This window comes from Orbicella faveolata, unplaced genomic scaffold (genome assembly GCF_042242905.1).
Source record: "Orbicella faveolata isolate gen_17 unplaced genomic scaffold, um_ofav_v1 contig_14, whole genome shotgun sequence".
Taxonomy (NCBI): Eukaryota; Metazoa; Cnidaria; class Anthozoa; order Scleractinia; family Merulinidae; genus Orbicella; species Orbicella faveolata.
In genome coordinates this window covers 3,255,531-3,269,088 of record NW_028301541.1, presented here as the reverse complement: position 1 = coordinate 3,269,088, position 13,558 = coordinate 3,255,531, and the positions used below count along the sequence as shown (strand labels likewise).

Below are 13,558 nucleotides of genomic sequence, written 5' to 3'. Positions count from 1 at the left end.
GAGTCTTTCAGCCAATACCATCACTGCTGAACTGACCAATCAGTTACGGACCAGACTTATACATCATCGACTGACAAACACTATTCACTTGACTCTGAACGGTGACTTCGGCTCAGGTTGTCGAAATGTCATTCACCAGCAACATTTTTTTTTTTCAGAACTACCTTCACCCAGACGATCGCACTATACGAACTACTGATAATCCTGGGTTCAAAGCAGTTACTAAGAAAACGAAGATTCGCAATCGCGAAAAATGCGGCGAATAGCGCGGTCCTGGAAGGAAGGAAAAATATTCCTCTATTTTTTACGAGATGATCGATTTTGCACCATAATCTTCTGCTCTTGGGTGCTATTTGAGGAAAACAAAAGAGAAATACTGTCAGCTAATCCTAACAGCTATGAATACATTCCAATTGTCAATACCAGACGCAAAAAAATTCCATGCGACAATAAAAGCAAAAAGGCCATTCCAAATATTATCCCTTAGAACTTGTTTTAACTTTGTCAAGTTAAAGTTACATTCCCTGACGATGCCGTAGATCGGCGAAGGCTTGAAATTAAAAGAACAACAAAAGCTCAAGGCCTCAGTCGAATCGTCTGTTTAACCACTCTAAATGCTACTAAAGGACAACTGACTTCAAACGTTTCAAGGCTTCTTCCCAATACAGGCCCCCTTGGGAAGAACATTGGTTTGTATTTTACTGTAGGCTTAAAGATCTTTAATATTCAGCTAATGACCCACTGTGTTACTTCACATCTTCACGTTTAGCGAAGTTTACCCTGTACATCAGCATCTAATCCAAATGTATAAAACCGCAAAAAATGTTTTATACGCAATTTTATTCTGATAATATGCATCAGTGATAAAGAGCTTTCTCGAAATTAAACCAACCGAAAAAACTCTTTTGATCCCAAAGCTTAATTAATTGTCGAATATAATTTTTACCTCGATATGCAGCAATACGATTATACGATATAAGGAAGAAATGTTATAAAGTACCGTAGTTGTTTCATCCCTTCCGGATAGGAGGCTGGTATACTAGATGTTACCATGGTTACCACCTCACCACCTCGAAAGACACAGAGAAGCTGACTTTATACCCTTTTAATAAAAACGATACATCGTAATATAAACCATTTTGCCTCACATTTTTAATTGCCAAACGTTTTCTAAAATCCCAAGTCACTCTCTGCCGTGTTTAGACTGCATTTCGAAACAAAACAAAAATAAATTACACGATGGTTAATAAAAAATTATTTCCCAAATTTTTCATCCCGTTGGAAACATAAAGAATTTCCTCTTCTATTCGATATTCTGTTCTCTCGTCATCCCCGTCGTTTGCGATTTTTGATGGTAATAATGATGATAATAACACGTTCCCTGCAAAATAAGCGAACAAACAAAGGTTAGGTAGGTAAAGTCTGCATACGAGCCAAGTGGGCCATCAGGTGGGAGCTTATCCGGGTTTTGGAGCATGAAGCGACTTGGAGTATTTTTAATCCTTCCTGGATGGGACGCTAGTCCATCGGAAAGTTAACCCCCAGCATTAAAATTCGCCGGTATCCATTTACACACCTGGGTGGAGAGAGTTCCTGTGAGAGTAAAGTGTCTTGCCCAAGAACACAACACAATGTCCCGACCAGGGCTCGCACCCGGACAGCTCGATCAGGAGACAAGCGCACTAACCACGAGGCCACCGAAATAACAGAAAAAAAACAACGAACAAACAAAGGAAGGCAGCAAGGAATGAACGAACGGGAGAACGGATGAACGAAAATTAAAAGATGAAACAAATCCTGTTTTAAAACCTTACAGCTGGTTGGGGTAAAAAAGATTCCATAAGAAGGACTTTTGTTCTAATCACTGAACACGTTAACCAAAGGTGAAACAAAAACTACAAACAGTTCAGGAGTTGGTCCCTTTAAGTTTTCTACTTTGACTCAATAAGGGCTTACCAAAACATTTCCCATGATCCCCTATATCAGCTGATTGCCGTTTATTCTTCCGCGAGACACTCGCCTTCCTCATTTTCACCGTACAAGCATGCATTGCAGTCTGAGGCCAAAGGTGTCCCACCGGGGCTACCTCTGCAACCTACAAGAAGTGCTTATTATTAACGACTTTTAGCTAACTCGTAGAAGTTTTAACACCGTCACTGGCGGTATAAACGATAAGTCTTCACCAAGAGACTATGATATTTTCTTGTCTTAATTTAACTTTAACCATGAATAACCAACTAGCTAGTCTTAAAACCAATGATCAGTTAGGGTTCTTCAAGAGACTGGGCAACAAATTGTTCAAAGCGCGCGGTCAAACTTCTACGCCAGTTCCGGTTTCCGTTGCCTGGGAGTTTGTAAGAATTTGAGGCAAAAACATGCAAGACATTTGAAAGTCAGAAATATTTGTTAAAAAAGAAGTGGTAAAGCAAATTACAAGCTAAGTGAATAAGCATTAGTAAGCTCTACTAATAGACAAAGCTCCACCGGCCTGGCTTAAAAGTGGAGGATTTGGTAAGAGGCAGTTTGGTAAGAGGCAGTTTTGGCGGGAAACGTTTGCGGCGCGGTTGACTGCAGCGGAAGATGGTACATTATGTAAGTTGTTCGTTTCAAATCGCCAATATCTCAAGTCTCTGTTCTGGTTTTATTTTTCTGCATACCTTGTGCGGGATCACATAATTCGTGACAATCTTGCACACATAGGTTTGTTTTTTCGTCTAACTTTGTGTCACCGCGACATTTGACATTGGACAACCGACGCGACAAAACATGGACGTCCACCACCTGCACAGGATCCTCCCCGTTTCCAAACGAATAGAAACGAGAATAAAAAGGGTTTTGTGTGTCATTCATGGTGAGGAAGACGTCGCGGTTCTCTGTGAATCCCTGGCTTTTTCCATATTCAATCAAAGTTCCCTCTGGTGATTCTTTCACACACACAAAGTAAGACTGATAAAGGATGCCATTTCCCAGACCGACAGCGTTGATGTTAAGGGTAGAAACCATCAGCTTTTGAGACTGTGAAAGAAATAGTGTTAATGTTTACGACGTAAATATGTTATTCCGAACCGTTTTGTTTTCTTATATATCCTAACAAAAATCTAGAAAACGAAAAGCGAGGGGAGCCTGTGAAGCACGGAAGAACTAGGATAGAGATCCTGTTCACAATAACATTCAGCTCTCCCAATATGTTTCTCTCAACCAATACTCCACGCTCTTTATATTACCAGAGTATAGTTACTTCTGTTCGCCCATTCCTCCCTATCTCATCCCCCCCCCCCCTAAAAAAAATGTTACCTCTATGGAGAGAATTAGAAATAGTTCTGAATTCTGCTGAGCAACTTTCCATCTAAGTTTCTCTTATCAATTACGCGAGACCATGGAGGATACGTGGGAGAGTACGATAGGCTAAACAATACCTCCCGTTCGGTTTGGGTTCTTGCATTTCAGATCATAGAGAACCATAAACGTTTTACATATTTACCAATTAAGTTTAAAGACGTTTCAACAAGGGAAGCCCATGATATAGTATGGTTTTCATCCGCGTAGCTACTGAGAGCGACAAAAAGAAAGCCAAAAAAAAAAAAACCGGTTTAAAATCATGGAAGTATAATTGCCTAATATATGTTGTTAACAAACCTTGTAAATCCCAACGCCATGCGAAGAGATTTGCACATAGTACCAAGCGCTTTTGTCGTTTGGAACCGCGGAGAAAATGACATATGCAGTTCCTTCAGTTACAAGGATGAAATGCAGACACTTTCCCTCTTCTTCGCTTGGATCAAAACGCATTGCATTGGACCATTTTACGTTGCATGGAACATATCCAATCACTTCATCTAACTTAAAAATCTCGCTTCCAGGCCACTCCACCCGAGCCATGACGGAGTTGATATTTTTTTCTGTCAGGGACGGCCAAGCCCATTTGGTGATTTTGAAGTCTTTCTCATTCAAAATGAGGAATCCAGTCGCAGCGTCGTACCTGAAAATCGTAAAATTCTTCTGGTCACTTATAAAGCCTTTCACTGCAATAGGGGCCGTCTGACCTACTGAGCAGTTTTGAAATCCGGGTTCAAGTCGCGGGTTCAAGTCCCTCTCTTATCACTAAGCTGGAGTTGTTTCTCAGTAGACCCTAGTTCAACTCCTTGGTCATACTTGTAAATAGCCAGTTGGTCTGTCTCCCGCCATGCAGTTGGGGATTTTTAAGCCTACTAAGTTATTTGAAATACTTTTTCAGTTTGAGTGGCATGTCTGGGGAATAGCTAGTTTTAGCTAAGCGCATCGACCACTATTAACACTCAACATTTAACCTTTTTTAACAAAATGGCTAGCTCGCTCCAGCCTATTTGAACAAACTTATTTGACTACACTCGTCTGTGATCAAGTACGCAGCTAAGATCTGCTGTCTATTCCCACCACAAAAATGGCTTTTAATGGGGACGGATCAGCAAACTCGGCCCCACGCGCCTCGTTGGCAATCATCTCACATCCAAAGCGTGCTCGTGGAATAATTGTTATTTTTACCTCAGAATCATGCCAAGAATGCATATCCTACGATCGTCGCCCTCAACATGGAAGGATCCACCCCAGTTACAAGCTGATTTTATATCTATCCGGTCAGCACTCTCACCACTGAACCATCTGCCTCTGTAGAATCTAACGTACTTCTCCGTCTGTGGTAGAAGTCTTTCTAGGCCATGATATCTACCGTACATGGCCTTGTCATGGCCAAAGATAACCTTAAATGTTATCCCGTCTTGCGTCATTGCTTTCCAGGACGGTTTGGAGGCCTTTTCTTGAAAGTTATAGTTCTTCGTCTGACATCCGGGTTTTCCGGATGGAAGACTGACCTCCGTGGCTGAAATGGGACCCTGTATAGAAATGTAAAATATGCAGTCAAGAATAGGAATATGAATCAAACACGTTACTAAAGTATTGAGCGCTTTCACTCGCGTGGCCAGTAGATATAGCCACCGTGACAAAGTGCTCACAAAAGAAAAGAGTTAAACTCCCACAAGATTGGTTTAGTACACGAACTTGAACGCCATTTCATTGTTTATGCTTAAGATAAAACTACTACTACTGGCGAATGACTAAATAAAATTGAAAAAAAAAAAAAATGAATTAAACATTTGAGGTTGTCATCTAAGGTAGCTAAGTTTACTGCTTGCCTACACCAAATGATGATATAATCATCAATAATGCCAGTTTCAGCATGCACTGATTTCATGGTCGGTAAGGGCATTAACAAAAAAGAGTAAAGTGAACAGTTAATTTGTAAGCTTCTTAATTATCAAAACGGCTTGTGATATCTTAGTGGTTAATTAACTTAGAACAATAAATTCTTAGTTACATATTGGTTTATACATGTCCTGATAAAACCTGCAGAGTTATTTACATAGTTACGAATTAATTCCCCAATATCAAAAGCGTTAAGTTATTAGTTCAGTATTTTAGTTTTGAGACTCTGCTTTATCCCACTCTTGATTACCTCTTCCATATAAACACCAATAGCTCTTTCCAGACTGTTTCTTCTCCGCTCGATGTCGTACATAAGGCTTTCTCTGTCCAGATACTTACAGAACTTTCTGACCGTGGTGCCATTAACTTTGACTTCATAGTAATTCTCTCCGGTGTCTGGATCTTTTTTGAGGCTGTCCTTGTGCCCTTCGCAGCCCCAATCTCTATCATCTTGAGGGAAAAGAGAGTGTGCATTGAACTTTAGTAGGTCCGTGATGGGCGCCAGCATAAACTTGTATGGTTTTGGGAAAGTGCGGATAGACTCGAGCCATTGTTTCAGCTCCGTTTTAATTGTTGGCGAGTTGAAATCAGTGATGAGGGCAGCTATCTCTTGATCTCCGCCTTCTGCTTTTATGGAGGTTGAAGACGTCTGCTTCTGCTGTCTCTGGCTGGAACTCTCATGCGTCTCCGTCTTTCCATGAAAGCTTGCAAATAAGCTTCTAAACTCTACTTCCATGACTTGACTGAACGCTTGCTTGCTTGAAACTTGACTAGCGTCCATCGTCTTTCGAATCTGAAGGCGGCCACCAAATTTACCAGATGTTATGTAATGCGTTCCCCAACGAAGAATGAAGTTTTCTGAGAAAAAATAAAATGGACAAAAGTGTTTACTTCTGTCAGATAATTCAACTAGAGTCAGTTGAACTTTTTTTAAAAAAAAAAACATATAGCAAGACTGACCTCAGCATGTCGCTCTATCTACGTTTAAACGTCGTCAACGATCGCTCCAATAGCATGTACCGCGTGGTATTAAAAAAATGTGGATTGACGGCAATTTTGTGGGGATTTCGAAATCCATAATCAGCGTATGGGAGGGATTGGTTATTCTTACAGGAAATCACATTTCAACAGGTCTCGTGCAATTAAAATTACGGCATGCACTCTGGTTAAAGATCGTGGATTTTGTGCCATGGTGAAAAAATTCATGCATGCATGTTACGCTAGACTCCAACACTGTGACCCAGCCCAACTTTGGGGAGTCAAAAGCGATAAACACCAATCTGCTTTACAGGAGAACGAGAAGCTAAATACCTGAGTAAATGGTCACTTACGAAATTTCATTGCAGCCCCAGGTGCAAAATAAGACAAGGGAAGTTCCATAAATTCTCGAAGAAAGTTAACGCTAAGATCACCAGGTTTCACCTCATCCAGATAGATCTCGTACCTAAAAGTGCATCAAATCAAAGTGTTCCAAGTTAGACGTGTGTTTTTAAGTTAGTTGTATCCCTAAGATAATAAAGGGGCGCCATAGCAAAGTCATTAAATGGGCAAAGGGGCCCCTTACTGAGCCTTTAAACAACGAGGTCTAAGACCTTCTACCTTCAAAAACCGTTACAAATTGACCAAAAGGTCCTTTCGTCAATTCCTTTTGACGTACCGTGACAGTATAGGTACACTGCATTCCTTTTCTATAAGCTTGCGTGGAGTACACCTTTAAATACTTGCAAGACACAGCCGTGGAGTACTTTAGTTCGAGATATTTTGAAAGGGCTTTTGGAATCGGATAGGTGGCACTTTTCCCTATCCGGCCTTTTCTACACTATGGAACTCATTAACTCTGTACCCTTTGAAATAACTTCCCCTTGAGTAAGGTACCCCTTTCGGGGGAGGGATCTTCACTGCAGTACATTTCATTGTAGGGTATGGCTCCCTCCGGAAATTCAGCTTGTACCAGTGCATGATAATTTCCGAGCAATAGATTACTGGAAGGGACCGGGTTTCCTTGAAATTTGCCAGTACCCATTAAAACACCTAGCAGGAGATGGTACCTTGAGACTGTACAATGCTTAGATAGAGACCCCTGGTAGAACCCTCTGGTAAAATCGAATTCCCCACTATCTTGATCTCGTTTTAATCTTGACCTTACAAATTTTTGGAATTTCATGTAAAAGTAAAAACTGTTGAAGGGAAACCTGTAAATTTGCTTACCTATCGATATCAATAGAAAACAGGGCCATATATTTTTGAGTCCCTTTGAGTGTAGAACTCCCCCAAGCTTTCTTCACCCCAGCGTAAAATCCAAAGATTGAGCCAGAAATCCCTGACTGTTGTTGTAAAGATTGTTGATACTCCTCTCGACTATAAAATGTCTGCATTGTAGCGCTGGTATCGTAGACGCCATGGACATTCATTGTGTCAGGAACATCGAAGTCGTCATAGCTAAAATGAAGAGACCAGTGCACAAATCAGGCCTGTATAATGATAATGATAACGATAACGATAATGATAACGATAACGATAACGATAACGATAATGATAACGATAACTTAATTTAACGAGGAAAACCCTTTACAGTCCTGGACTGAGTATTACAACAATAAAAAAGTTATAATAAATTAATCCTTGTAAATGCTACTGTTGATATGAAACATAGCCGACTACCTAAGCGTCCAGGTCAGTCGCCCGTTGTTTTGTCCCATTTTGCGCAATCACCATCGCCCACTTTTCACAATGGAATCTAGCTGCTACAACCATGGACAGTTGGGTTGGAAAATGTGCAAAATCATAACCGTAACTGACCCACAGAATAAGTGTCAGCACCCCCATTCCCCTTTTCAGAGTCAGGAAATGGTAACATGACAGAACTTGTTTGAGATCTAAGTGTTTTTCAACATTGCACAGGGGTGAGGAGAGGAAAAATGAGTATAGAATGGCGTTTTCCAACCCTTGTGACCAAGCTTGTAGTTTAACAGAAACTCGTGGTTTTTAACAGCTGATGCAAACGAATTACTGGCAATCGTGCAGACCCATGTATAGTGGGCTCCTGCTGAACCACAGTCTAGGGACAGTTTAGACTAAGGTAAATTTCATGTAGAGTAACTATTACACAGCTTCGTGCAGTTAGGCGAATATCCTGCAGAATTATTGGACTTGCCCCAGTCCTACGCATTGTTTATGCTCGTCACGCAAGATTTCTTCCACGAGGAAAGAAACATGTCATGCGCCCAAAGCTATCAATATCAAGCTATCCGTTTTACCGTGACAGGTAATGATATTTTCCAAGTGCACTTTCCACAAAAGTATTTAGTATCAACAAGAGATTATGATCCTTCTCAGATCATATTCTCTTAGTATCGATTATGCATAAAACAATTTACGTGGCTCTTCCTGTACAGTCTCTCTGCACAATGCTCATCTTGCGTGACTCTTGGCTGTCATCCCCGCGCCCATCAAAACCGACACCGATGAAGGCTGCACCGTCAATCAAACTCTAGAAAATCAAGGAATGCTAGTCAGAATACAATACGTTCTCAGGTTCTACTAAGTTCTGGGGGGTACTCCCAGAAAGGTTGGGCGGGGATGTGCGGCCCGCTTCCCAAAACCCTTTATCCTGTAAGACCAAAATCTGGAATTTTACCTGCCCTGTTTATGACCTGACCAAAACTTCGATACCCTATTTAAGACCTGACCCTTAAATCAATACGCTCTTCTAGACCTGCTTTATAATTAGTTCCCTAGTTCAGACCAATGCTAAAGAAAATGTTCATATGCTTTATTAGGTAGGATAGCTTCTTCTCAAAAAAAAAAAATACCCAATTCAAGACTAGAGTCTTGAATTAGACCAAAATGGCCTATATCGATACCCTATTTATGACCAATACGGCTGAAAAACCATACCCTTTCGGGCTGCACAGACCTATATACCCTATATAAGGGAGTAGCCTTCCTCCTTCTCTGGTTATTAGTGCACACTTAATGCTGAGGTTTGCTAATCCTAGAAATGAACATGGCAAATCTATAGAAGAAGGCGCGTATTTTGATGGTGTTGCAAAACTAAAGCTATGACATGATACATCTATATCTTTTCATATATTTGCGCCGAGTATAAAAATATTCTCCCGATCGAAATGAACCTCAAAATCACGCTTTGTTGTGATGATCTGCCACGACCGGTGCCACCTTTGTCAAATCGAGTCATTTGGAAGCCTTTTATGAGAAATTTGGAGCATGGGATCTAAGATATGCACGGTTATCGTGTTGTTCCTAATATGAATAAACAACCCTGCAGCGGATTTCAGATGGACTAATCTTTAAAGCAATTTAGCAAAAGTGAGTCACATGACTACTACACGCTTATATCATTTAGTAAAGAGTGCAAAGGTGGGTCCAGAGCCCAGAAATAAAAAAAAGGAAAGTAAAATAGGAAGTAAAGAGTACAGAAATCGAAGGCGAAAAGCAATAAGTGAAAAAATCGAATCCCCAGATCACAAGCACACCACGGCTTAAATAGCAACCGCCACTCAACTAGTATTTTTCCACTTACATGACAGAGGGTAGTCTCCCAAAACGCTTCGTAGCAGGGATCCCCTGGTTGATAGTTTGTTCCAAAACAACCATTCATTAATATACCACCCACCCCCATGGGATAGATAAATGGTTGTTCGCCAGCTTCTCCTTCAGGCTTCTCATCTTCACCTGTTAGCTCAGCATCGATGTGAAAACCAGGCGGGACAAATACGTCCTCCGTCTTCCAACCTTTCTCTGGTTGAATATCAATATCCATCTAAAATGAAAAAATGGTAACATAATTATTAAGTTACACCTATTAACTGGCAATTAGCACAGTCACACATCCGCACTCCAATATAAGATCGCATGATTCAGAGTATCTACAGCACCGGATGAACGTGACTTCAAATATTAGCGTGTAAAACACACCCAAAGCAAGGATCGCCTTGTGAGCACTTTTGAGTTTGAGTGTCATCCAGGAAAGAGCCCAACTCTAATTCAATATTATAAGCTTAGGGTTATATTTCTCGTTATTCGTTTCCAGTCGTATTGCCACCCTTTGCGCCAACCGGCGCTATGGGGATGGGTGAGCGATTCAGACGCATATAGCAGTGGCTTTATATGTCTTGTGTTTCAATAAAGAGGTGTTGAGGATATATTCTCGTTAGCTTTCGGATCTAGCTTAGTCTCTCACTTTTGCGTTGACAAACTCTTCTCCTTTCCGCTGCTGTTCTGCCATTATCTCAAACTGTCTCTCGATAGCTTTTTCGGCTATTTTCCTTCCCATGTCCTTCATATCCTTGGATCCTGCCAACCAGTGCTACCAAATTAATAGTAAAACAACGAAATTGTTAAGCCACACATTTTCCACTTCGTACCGAGATGGCTAAAAACTGCGTTATGTTGTAGCAGACTGTTGGATAAAATCACTATCAGTATTTTTTTTCAGTACAACTAAATTATTAAGAGCTCCGCCACTTTGTCAGCTCTGTCAACTCGAAAGTCATAACCGTTATTCATCTGTCTATTTATTTATTCATTTATTTATTTCTTGAAACATAAGCAGGCGAATATTAACGTTAAAAGCCGACGTTTCGGCGTCATCGTGACACCATTCTCAAGGCAAAGTGAATAAATAATGCGAAGATTTGATTTCTGTATAGTCTCTACAAATTAGCATAATAACAAAGGATCACAAGTTCTATCTCCTTAATTTATTTATTTATTTATTTATTCACTGAGGTATTATTTGTTATCCAGTCAATGCAGAATAAGAGAAGTGCCTAAGTGTGCGCGTGCGAGAGAGCCTGTGTGGGTGTTGTCTACGCGCGTGCAAGAAAACGTGTGCGTGCGACTAAGCGTGCGCGAGCGAGACTAAGAGTGCGCGCGCGACTAAGCATGTGCCCGTGCGAGTAAGCGTGCGCGCGTGCAAGTAGTCGAAACAGCAAGGAGAATAATTGTTTTGAGGTTCGAAGAAAAAGTTAACATTATTATACTATACTTCTTCAGCAGATTCATCTTCATCGCCTGAACCTGATTCTTCCCCTTCCTCTTCTTCTTCTTCATCGCTTCTCACTACCAAACTTGCACAAACACACAAGTACAAAACTATAATTAGCTTGTACTTCATGACGCTCACTCCTGATAGAAGAAAACCGAAACAAAATTAGACTGGTTGTTTGCATTAAGGTGGTTTTCATTTCGAGCTAAATAATTAGAATTATTATATATCATCACTATGCTTAGTTCTACTCGTGCCAGTTAGTCAATAAATCGAAATTTCAAAGGCTGAAACCAATTTTGACTGGTTCACACTCGGGTTTCCCGCGCTTCATGTCGGCCACACGTATTTGCTTCAAGTTTTGATCAGTTAACTGAGTTGTCGGGGTTCCATGTTTGATGAGAGTGATAACTCTGGCTTTGACCATTCTATTCTCGATTGAGAAGGTTTTCAAACGCTATTAACTGGTTATCTGTTGGTTACAATTCCGTAGTTATTTCATCACGTAAAATTTGATGGAGTTACATTTGATAGGGTGAGCATATTTGCTGAGAAGGAAATTTATATATTTATTCCACAAACTGGCAAAACCGATTATAAATGTGGCTACAGCTTTATAAGTTAGCGCTAGTTATCTACTCTCTAATATCCAATGTCTAGTATCTAATATCTTCTACCACCGCTAGCATCATGTTTCGTAATATCATGTTTGTGTTCCATATATCCCAAAAGGTTGAAAGCAAAATGTATCCCTTTGTTTCGCATAGTGTTTAAGAGACATCGTTGTCTAACTTAAAGCTGTTTCAGCCCTGTTTGACGTAAATCAGCCCGGTAAATCAACTGCATTTTGGAAATATAAGAGATTTCACGATATGCCGCAGTGAAAAAAGAAGACATAAAAAAACATGCCATTTAAACTGCTGGAATGGAAACGAATACTCCAACTCAGAAACTGTGTTATAGGTATGTTTCAAAGGATGAAGTTAAAATTGTCATCATACAAACCTTAGTGAATACAAAGAGTTTGGCGGCTGGCAATGCATTTGGCAAACTTATTATTTCGGATGATCAAAGTATTATTGCTCTTACCTTTCTGTGGACGCGCTTTCTCTGCAAACCTTTGGTTTCAGCTGATCAATACTGGCTCAACATATGAACATTTACTGCAACGCTGTCATGAGAAAATTCTTTTTCGAACAGAGACATTTCCATGGTTACCAAAGAGAATACAATCACCATGTATGGCAATTTTGCAATCACACGTACTGCTCGCTAGAATCTGCCAATTAAACTTGTATTATAAAATGAGGGTTTATAATTTTCATTTCAAGACAAAACTACAATCCTGGCAATTTTGTATTGAAGAAAAGGTTTTCTTTGCATTCACTGTCTTTTTCATATGTCACGGAACGTCTGTTTTCCACACAAGTCACTTGCCTTATGAGAACTAGTAAGCAACAGCAAAGAAAAGCATTTCTCGGTCGAAAAATTGCTCTGTTTTCCATTGTGCGCGCAAAACGTGAGGATAGATTATTTCGCAACAGGAGATATATTTGTGGAGTAGCTTAAAGGCAGGTGAATTAATCATAAGCGGCAATTGGAAAACGTGAAGGGTGTAACAATGCGCATAAAATTTAATTAATCATGGTTGGTCACTACTCGCACAGCCAAAAACTAAAGGTGCAAGAATTCTTTTACCGTTTTGATTTCACCATGCAGTTATCGATGTAAAAAAAAAAAATAGTAAGAAACGTTCTTAGAGACTACAGTTTGACGCGAAATATTCGAGGACTATACCGAGATCGTGACATGCATTGCTAGGAAGCCGCTCTCCAGACTTGTGGCACCACTCAGGGACAATGAAGGGAGTTAAATCGACGAAGTAAAATTAAACGAAGGTGTTTCAAGAAGCCAAAACATAACGAAGGGTGTTGAATTTAGCAATTATCAGTTCAGTTCAGTCGTCAAAGCAACGGAAAAAACCAGATCCGCCTTTTCACCTCTCTGAAAAAGGTTAAGCAAAGAAGAAGAGAATAAATTCCTTATCCAAGGCTTAAGAAAAGCAAGCAGCTTAAGAAAAGCAAACAGGTCCGTCACCATAACTAGACAAGAGCATTCCAGCATGAGATCTGAGATCGTCTTTTTGTATCGTGCTTGTCTTTTTAGTTTCATCATTATCGTGTCGTTTTTACGCTGTTATATAACTCCATAAAATTAAGCGAATTAATCAAAAGTCTAACAAATAATATATTTTTTTGGTTGTATTGGTATATTCAATTTTCCCTTGCTTGACATTGCGTGTGAGAACTG

At 40.2% G+C, this 13,558-nt stretch overlaps 2 protein-coding genes across 2 annotated transcripts; both read right to left on the bottom strand.

Moving 5' to 3' along the window:
• Positions 1-452: 452 nt before the first annotated feature.
• On the bottom strand, positions 453-3,620 carry LOC149113651 (uncharacterized). Its single transcript, XM_089287334.1, has 3 exons — positions 2,658-3,620; positions 1,957-2,095; positions 453-1,381 (listed from the first exon to the last, which is right to left on the bottom strand). Exons 1-2 carry the CDS (start codon positions 3,001-3,003, stop codon positions 1,998-2,000), a joined length of 444 nt encoding a protein of 147 aa, XP_089143460.1. The 5' UTR covers positions 3,004-3,620; the 3' UTR covers positions 453-1,381; positions 1,957-1,997.
• A 7-nt stretch (positions 3,621-3,627) lies between these two features.
• Positions 3,628-12,420, bottom strand: LOC110069403 (uncharacterized). The gene is made up of 10 exons (XM_089287337.1): positions 12,338-12,420; positions 11,249-11,388; positions 10,442-10,567; positions 9,782-10,021; positions 8,616-8,728; positions 7,447-7,677; positions 6,570-6,682; positions 5,489-6,096; positions 4,522-4,868; positions 3,628-3,979 (listed from the first exon to the last, which is right to left on the bottom strand). The coding sequence occupies exons 2-10, from the start codon at positions 11,375-11,377 to the stop codon at positions 3,628-3,630; spliced, it is 2,259 nt and encodes a 752-aa protein (XP_089143463.1). The 5' UTR covers positions 11,378-11,388; positions 12,338-12,420.
• Positions 12,421-13,558: the final 1,138 nt, after the last annotated feature.